Here is a 9,503-nt window from a genome sequence, read left to right on the forward strand (position 1 = left end):
CATCTATCAGYTTATTCTTAAGAAGTTAGGGAACAAAAAGGATTACGTTCTATTAGACATTTATTTATGAACCGAACATTTTTCAACATTTGAAATTACGGTTTTATAAGAAAGGTCATTCTAGATCACCAAAGTGAGATATTGCAAAGTTTGAGTTAACAAAGTAGAATAACTATTCTGAGGAGAAAATATGTCCATATAAATGTGACCATTTCAATTAATTTCAGCCATATATATATAGCTATTCTACACTGACTAGTCTTAAATATTCATGCGATCAAATTTTATTGGCATCAACACTTACGGAAGGTGAATTGCAGGTTCACATGCAGAAGCATTCATAAAAGCAGTATTTTAGAATCACATGTGAAAGATTCACAAAAAACCCTACCACAGTTAACTTACAGAATAAAATCCACTAAGCTTAATTTCTTCCATTAACTTTGATGGAACACCATACTGCAGTCTGTTTACTATAAGAACAGAACAAAATTACATTTTCCAGATATAATTCTTCATCCAACTCTAAGCTATCATGTAGGTTTACTATTTCCATTATTCAGAGCTGTATACATTCTGCTTCTGTCTTATTGATCAAGTCAGCCTTTGGACTGTAAGAAATTTAGGAGTTATGGATTTGCAAGATTTTTTTGCTTTACAATTCACTAGAACAAGAAACAGCTGTTGACATGTATACAATTTTATTTTAAGGACACAGCAATCACAATTACAGAAACAGACCATTATTTTAATACTGTAAACATTCCTCCAGAAACTGACTTGCAATTTAAACCACAGTTAATCCTGAAAGGCTTTTAAACAGTATCTTGGGGAAAAACACAGCAAACCTTAAATATATTAACTTCAAGCTTCATGTGCTTATTTCTTTTTGGTAGCTGGTAGTAGTTAAAGTTCTTCAAAGTCATGGCCACTTGCATTCATTGCTTCAGGGTGCATTACCCTTCCCATGAATAAGACAGTACCTGCAGCAAAAGAAAAGGGTCAGGGAAAGGGAAGAAGTCAAAACCAAAAGAAAAAGTTGAGGTTATAAGATGAATAACAATATTAAAACCTAGAATGTATGGTGCACAGCTTTTATAGGAACACAGGGGTGTGGGTGTACATGTGTATGGGGGGGGGGAGAAGAGAGAGAGAGAGAGAGAGACAGAGAACAGGTACAATATAGATGAGAACAATGAAATCCTCTACATGAAAGTGCCTCTTAGCTTATTCTAAGGGCTTGATTCAAAGCCCTCTAGAAATCAAAATAAAGGGTCACTTTCATTTCAGTGGCTCTGATAAAGGCCTGTGAAAACACTGCCACTGCTGTCAAGTAAGCAGTTAAGTTAGTGTCAGCTTCTAGGTTGGAGGTTTCCAAAGGTGCACATACCTATTCAAAATAATTTCTTGATCACTCCATACCCTCACATCCCTGAGCTGTTGGGTCAATGTGCCTCACAATTAACAGCGAGCCACAGAAGCTACCATACAATCATTATTTGATACAGAACTTGGTTCACAGATTTACTTCACACTGAAACATGCAATCCATAGCAAGAAATACTGCTCCCCTGAGTTATTTAATCAATATTTASAGCTCACATTTTCCATGCACTTACTTAACCTGAATAATCATGACCACTTAGAATAAAATCAGATTTACATACATCTTTTCAAAAGATTTCTAACCTTAGGTTTCTAAGTTAGTAATGCATCTTCTGGCTTTAAATTTAGYTGTTGGCTATAAATGCAACAACAATGCCTGTGAAACATTAAGTATTGCCCCAAGGCTACTAACTTCCACTCTCTTCCACTTTAAAACTTTGTTTTTTGGAAAGGATATAGGGGATCTGAGCAGGGGAAACAACTGACTCCACCTGTATTTTTGCTTAACTACATGACTACAATAGCAAGTCTTCTCAAATTTCAGTCTGTCATTAGGGGCAACAGTCACAACAGACTGTAAGCATTTGTATGACCACACCTTGCACACAAGGCACCCAGCCCAGTTAGAATGTAAGCATTACTGCCATCTAAATGGTTTAATAAACACTGATACTTATGATGGGCATCTCATGCAGTAAACCACCTGCCAACTATCGATATTTGCTTCTAAAACAGATAAAATACCAGAACACACAGATCCATTGAATAATCTCTTAAATGGCTGTGTAGTAATGTTCTGTTTGTCATCCAGTCACATCCATATCATTAGGAAAGACAAATTACAAATATGAAACCGAAGATTTATTTAATTATTGCCCATTTTGCTAGTGAGTGCTGTTCTCATCCCTTGCCTGCCACAGAAGACTTCAACACACAGAGTTATTCAGAGCTGTGTTAGCTGTCCATTATGTAAATCATTTGGCACTGCAAACATCTTGCTAGTCTAACCACAGCCTAGCTCAATGATTATGGTTATTCAGGAGAGTAACACTGCTCTTTGAAGGAAAACACCACCTTATCAGTGAATTCTTCCTCCTCTGGATTTTTAATCAAAAAATTACAAGTATTTTCCAGGACAATGGAAGATTTGGGTGTGYGTCTTGGTGAAATGTTAAGGGGACAGATTTTTTGAAAAGCGTCAGTCATAATACTAGGCATTTCAAGACAGATCAAGGAAAACTCATACTACAAAAACAGTTCACTAATCAAAACACGCAGTTCTCTTGCACATCTCTGATGACGGAAAGTGAAAGACGTAGAAGAGTATCATAAAATCTCACCTGTTCTTCTGTTTCTGATCAAAAAGAAAAAAGGATGATCAACTATAACTTGGGGATACAGCACTGCCATTCTACTAATAGCAATCATTCCTAAAGGAAAAAAGAACATAGGCAACTTGTTAAACATCACTGCATCTTTTTCACATTCTCCTGTTCTTCACAGGAAATACCTGTGAAGCTCAGACACTGAAGCCCCTCACTCCAGCACCGAGCATCACCAAGAAGTACCACGAACAACCTAACTGAAAACAAAAGGGACCTACAATGTAATTGCATGCCTATTTATGCTTTGAGAATGATTAACAGAGCATCACAATTTGATTTCCAACACTGAGGGAGCAGATTACAAATTATAARATGCAGAACCTTAAGGGTAGTTATGATGCCTGCTCACTTTAGAAAGTGCATTATGTCAGATATATGATGACCTGTTTTATTGAGCTCTAAGGATGCATTTGATAGTAAGAAGTAACTTCTAATAACTAGAGTAAGCAATACCTAAACAGGCTGATCTTGCAGCTTTTAGATTCACTGAGTCCTTAAATAATGAAGAGGTTGAGGGTAAAACTAACTAGCAGTCATGTAGAATTTGTCTCTTCATTATTTTTATTTCATTTGGAGATGCATGGATTTGTCCAGGCCGTTGCTACTCCCCAATGTGTCATTTTAACATTTTTACTGAACTGTCAACACGAACTCATGCATGTCAGTTCTCTCTGCCCATAACATTACATTCCAACAGTTACTGGTATTTATGATGATGGAAACACTTTTCCTTTCCTTAAAGACTGGTACAATTAGTAATCACCTAATAATCCCTACTGGCAATTAATRTAACTTATTTTCAGGAAGAACATGTGAAAACCAAGTAATCAACCATCTGGCCTTGTAGCATTAATACTGTCAAACTAACCTTTATTATATCCCACCTTACATCTCTGTGTAGGAGCTTATTAAAATGCAACAGCAAAAACTCTCAGCTTCTTCCAGCTATTCTGGAGCTAAAGCAGATTGTCTCAATTAGCAGATTATCACCCCAAATTACCAATGCTTAAGTTCCACAAAGAAAGTGTAAACTGCAGTTTGTACTCATCTGAACCTTGGAAATAAGAGGTGCTTTTCCATAGGATTCTCAAAATGCTTTGTGAAACATACCACATTATGAAAATGTGAACAGTTTCACTTTCCAAAATTCTCTTTGGAAAAGCAGTAAACTAGCTGTGCTTTGTCTTCATGCTACATGCTACTCAGCTTTCCTAGCTTTACATCAARTCAGCTTTAAAATATTAATTAACCAGACATTTGATTTAGTTCTGCTTTTCAGTCAGCTACCTGAGGCAGCAGCAGCTTCTGATCCTTCCTCATTAACTTCTAGGAATGCCTTGTGAAACGCCTTTCCAAGGTAAAGCTCTTTGTTATCTAGAGAGGAAAAGGAAATGTTAAGTAGCTCAACAGTAAGAATGAAATATTTAAAAATACACCACCACAAAAAACCCAGCACTACTATCCACTTTCTGTACCAAGCAGAGGCAGATAAAAGCTTTGTGCATAGGGGTTACATGAAAATGTTTTCTGCCCATGAAGGGCAGAAAGTAGTAGCTCCATTTGCTTTGCTTATATTTGTAGCACCCTCCTATGCTATTAGTATTATAATAGCATTGTGCTACCTGGACATCCTGTGTACCAGACTCAGCATAAACAGTGAAAGACAATTCTTGCACCAAAGAATTTAAATTCAAGAGTTTGGGGGAAAAAAAGAATGACACTATACAATAAATGCTTATTAACAGGAAGAATTTTACTTGTTTCTATATTTTTTCCCCCCAGAAATATTTTTCCCTTGGGGGAAAAAGAAGGTATTTTCTTTGCACTCGCCATTTTATATAAAATAAGTTGAACATAAATATTTATTGCAACAAAACACACCGCAGGACTGATTTTTCTCAGTCTTATCATTCCTTCTCAGTATTTTAATTCAGGTTCATGTCTATTCCTACTCAAGTCTTTAGATGTTTTACTGCTTTTCTTTACTGACCAAGTGATCTGACATATCAGAATGGTCAGCACCTTACAAGAASCAGTAACATTATTTAATCAATTAGATGAAATTTCATTAGTCACACCATGAATTAGATACACCAAAGATTAGATAAACTACAGATATTGTACCTCTCTGAAATCCACAATAATGGCAGAGCACAACTGGTAGTTAAGAAATAAAATCTTTCTGAACGTGAAGCTATGCAACCATGAAAGCGTGATYCAACAGCCCCAGTAAGGTAACTATACCGTTTTGCATTTCTGACCCTCAAAAAACAACACAGCAYGAAAACTCTAGCTGAAGGCTGAGTAAGAAGGGAAAGCTTGGGACTATTCTAACTGCTACCATTTCGTTTGGCTSTTACAACTACGGCTAGCAGTTCTAATACTAATGCAAACCATGATACAGGAGAAAACAGGTTATAATGTGCCTCTCCAGTAGGTCTCACTATCACTACACATATGCTTCAAAACTGAACTAAACCTCATAGAGTTTATCTGCTTAACTTAAATCTCACCAAGAAAAACCTCAAGTCATTCCCTATGGGACTGTGTGCAGTAAGACATACTAGATTGCCATATATTTTACAAGTGCTAGGCTTCAGTTACAAGCCTCCAGAAAAGTTATCTTGAAAGCTGGGATTAAAGTCTCCAGTCATATTATTTTAAAACACAGGCCCTGCTGCATATGCTTACCTTGTAGAGTAAGCACAGTTCCAACAGCTTTTGTATCCTTAATAGAAAGACCACCTGAAAACAATCTGGTTACTTTAAAATACTAACATCACCTCAGGCATTATCTGTTAAAAAACCCTCAAGTTAAACACACACTAAAATCAAGTGTACAGTACAGTCATCCTCTAATTTAGATCTTATGAATGTAGTAAGACTCAAGTATTCCAAAAAGGTATTTTTTTWAAAAAACCCACAAACATCAAATGTGCAAGAACATTTATAAAAGTGATAATGGATATATACCTCAGGCAAAAAAAGGGTAACAGATCCAGATACACTTATAAATAATTCCTGCTTTGTACATCTCATGTAATGCTTGTGTTGCCTTTTAAAATGTCAGTTAACAGGATTCCTGCTCAGCTTGTTGGTCAGTTCCACAGACTTCTTCTAGGTAGCTGTATTTCGCTATCATTGCTTGAGATCATTTCAAAGTTTAAGTATTTGAGCTAACTCTCACAAAGGCCAAGAGAAAACAAGAATTTTGCATCTTTTAAAGAAAAAAAATGTATTATCTATTTGTATTTGTATTGTTTTGTATTATTTTAGTTTTGTATTATCTTAAATCTTAATAAATATTTAATAGCAGACAGATGCCCACTCAGCCTAACTATAAGTTTCAATCACATTTATTATGCTACTTAAGCCTTCTTCTGTGACCTGATATTTACAGTAATACTCTACATTTTCATGCTGAATGTTTCTGCATAGCAGTATTTTTTGGTCAAAATTCTTAGAACCTAACAAGATTGGTCTCCACGTGAGAGTCTGAGAAGGAGCTTCTATTTCTGCTAACACAAACATTACTAACATTTACCATCYGTTATAATGCTCTAATAGCATGCTTAGTTGTAAATGTATTCAGAATCTGAGTGTAAAAAACAATATATTGTTAAGTGAACAAGAATACAGGAAGTGGCAATGGGCAGAAATTGAAGCACTGGAAGCTCCGTCTGACCGTGAGGGGGAATTTGTTCCCTGTGAGAGTGACAGAGCACTGGACCAGGTTGCCCAGAGAGGCTGTGGAGTCTCCTTCTCTGGAGATCTTCAAGGCCCAGCTGGATGCAACTCTAACATGCTCGAAGTGACCCTGCTGAGCAGGGGGGTTGGACTAGATGATCTACGGAGGTCCCTTCCAACCTTGCTGATTCTGTGAGACCACTATGTCCAAACTAACCTAGCACACTGCTCCAGCCATAGTATTATTGTCATTTCAGAATAAGGCACACAAAAAAAAAAAAATCTTACAGATGACAACTAGCATGCAAGTTACCCACAACAGAAAAAATCCCCTCACCCAGAAAATGCCTTATGCCCTGAAGAAAGTTTATAACCCACAGAATACACAGAAGGGCTTTATTCAATGTAGTACATATAGTTTTCATTGCTCTGAAATACCRAATCTGTTATTTAAAACCTAGACAATCTCATGATCTCAAACAATATCCAAAGAGCWCTGTGGGTGAATTTTCCATCATAGAGAGGTACTTTCTATTTGGTTTCAATCTGTCRCCTTTCAGCTTCATTGGATATCTTCGTCTTTGGATAGTGAAGCAAGCAATCCACATCCTAGTTTATTTTCTCTAGACTATTCACTTTATGTTGTCACTACCGCATYCCTCTTCATTATCTTTCCCCAAAGTGAATGAATCTCTTTATGTGTAGAGATGTTGTTACCTGCTGTTCAGGTACCCTTTTCCTTTTGTTCTATTTTGAGACTGTCAAGTCAGGACTAATGGCAGTATTTCAAACCTATCCACAAACTCTTGTCACTTCTGTCTTTCCCTTATGCCTTTCACCATGCATAAGGTGGGGCTTACCTGAGCATCTGCTATCATGTCATTCTTCTCAATTAGCTTCTACAAATCTGAATTTTCATAGCAGCCAAAAAGATTTGATTGCTATCATTCCAGAAAAGCCCCACAGAGATTTGTCATCAGAATTTAAGCCTTCTGCAAGACCCTAGCCTAGATACCCATTAATGTGTAGGAGTGATCTGAGGTTTACTTTTAATGTACATGACTGTTAGCATCACATTTCATTTGTCACTACACTCCATGTATTTGTAAACTCCCACTCAGAGCTGCCAACTGGTTGCTCAGCAAGTCTCAGTTAAGAAGTGTGCARATTTATTGATTTTTCTGGCTTAAGTTGTCCCAGAAAAATTGTACCTACCTCAGTCAAGACTTCTAAGAAGTCTTTACTGTGATGGTCCTCTTCCAATTACCTTACATTGTGAAAGTCAGTCATTAAGATTACTTCATTACTCACCAAAATGTAGGTCACCTTGAGATTAAAAGCAGTTGCCATTTAAGACATTACACAATACTAAGAAATACTATAATCTTTTGACAGAAAAGGAGAGTTTTAGTAAAGGAGATTCAAACTTGCCCGAGGGCAAGTCTCAAGTGGTATCAAAATACTCAAGCTGCAAGTTTACACAATACGTAAATCTAAAATCCCAAATACCAGAAGCTGTTTCAAGATTTGTTTCTTCCTAAGTTTTAGGTTTGATTATTTTGAACACCTAATGGAATAAGGATCCACAAATCAAGCCAAGGGTTTTTTTTGGTTTTTTTTTACCAGAAGCTGTTTCAAGATTTGTTTCTTCCTAAGTTTTAGGTTTGATTATTTTGAACACCTAATGGAATAAGGATCCACAAATCAAGCCAAGGGTTTTTTTTGGTTTTTTTTTTGTTTTTTTTTGGTTTTTTTTTTCCCTTAAAGTGAGAGATAGAATACCTGCAACTAGCCAGGCAAATAGGAATATTCCCTCAGTGTCTCCACGCACTTGAGTTAACTGACAACTTAATTTCCACAAGCTAGCTGCATCTAAAGATGTATCTCTGGATTAGTACTTTCTCTTTGGTTACTCACAATCCAGATATTCCAGAGGTAAAACTCACTCTCTTCCATTTTACAAATTGAATGCAAAAGTATAAAAATCTGAATACTGAAGAATAAACCTGTAATCCTGCAATTTGCTTCATATCTACTAAACCCCCATAGAATTTCACTGAAGCCAACAATCTGTGTCTGGATCTCATTACAGGATTACAGCAGGTTTTCCTTGACAATAATCCAAARGCAACAGCAACAGGAAAGTGGGAAGAGAATATTTTTAAATATAACAGAATTCTCAAAAAATCTCCTTCTGTTTTCTCTTCCAATTTGTATCTTCCTAAATTGAATGCAAATATTTGAAAAAAAGTTTCTTCCTGGATATATATAAGTATTTTAAAGGTTTCATGGATTGCCAGATTTTCCAAAGGGTAGACAATGAAGCACGTAAAAACATCTGGCTTTAATCTCTCATTACCTGACATGCCATAAATACATTTTCAAAAGCTAGCTTTCACAATTTGTCTTCAGGTTTTTTTCTTTCCCCTTCCCCGTTTACACTGTGAAATTTTGAAATGGTAAATAATCTTTTGTACTTTAATTACTTAAAATTTTGTCTCTATAGCATGAACAGTCAGGTTTTATCAGATCTATCAGTTCAAAAATATTTTCTTATCCTTAACAAAACTATGAAAGACCTTTTCATCCCCTGCTGGCACACGTTCTTTATTTAAATCAAAGGTGAGAATGTTATAATGAAACAAAAATTCTCTCTATGCACTGCTCTGTGTTACCCTGTAAATAAGTTAATCTTTAAGTAGTACAGGAGTTAATTTACTTATGCAGTATTGTATTTTGATTGTGTGGTACAATTATAAAAAAATATAAARCCTTAAACAAACCATTTAATCACATGGATTGAAACAAGTTCCAATCTTCTACTAACCTCCTGACTTTAGAATTACTCACTGATATTTAGGCTTCTACTTTAYATAAATGGAGAACCAAACACTCCATTTGTGGTTCAGTTTCCCCTGGGTGTTTTCTGTTGATTTGGACAGTTTTTTCACTTATATTTTTTCAGTATATAGACCTCAAGTTACCATACACCTTATTTTCCTTTAGGGTGACAGAGAAACTGGAAGTATTTCTCATGTTTTTTTT

The 9,503-nt window shown here is 35.9% G+C and overlaps 1 protein-coding gene across 3 annotated transcripts in view; it reads right to left on the minus strand.

Moving 5' to 3' along the window:
* Positions 1-684: 684 nt before the first annotated feature.
* The window catches only part of SERPINI1 (serpin family I member 1), a 49,466-nt gene continuing 40,647 nt past the window's right edge, over positions 685-9,503 (minus strand). For all 3 annotated transcript variants that reach the window (XM_085322285.1, XM_085322284.1, XM_085322283.1), the window contains exons 7-9: positions 4,059-4,145; positions 2,727-2,816; positions 685-983 (exon numbers count right to left, since the gene is read on the minus strand). In XM_085322285.1, coding sequence (XP_085178411.1) covers positions 907-983; positions 2,727-2,816; positions 4,059-4,145 — 254 coding nt within the window. In that variant the 3' untranslated portion in view covers positions 685-906. The remainder of the gene's footprint in view (positions 984-2,726; positions 2,817-4,058; positions 4,146-9,503) is intronic.

Source organism: Rhea americana, unplaced genomic scaffold, assembly GCF_003343005.1.
Source record: "Rhea americana isolate MKP2758 unplaced genomic scaffold, rheAme1 scaffold_76, whole genome shotgun sequence".
NCBI classification, from domain to species: Eukaryota; Metazoa; Chordata; class Aves; order Rheiformes; family Rheidae; genus Rhea; species Rhea americana.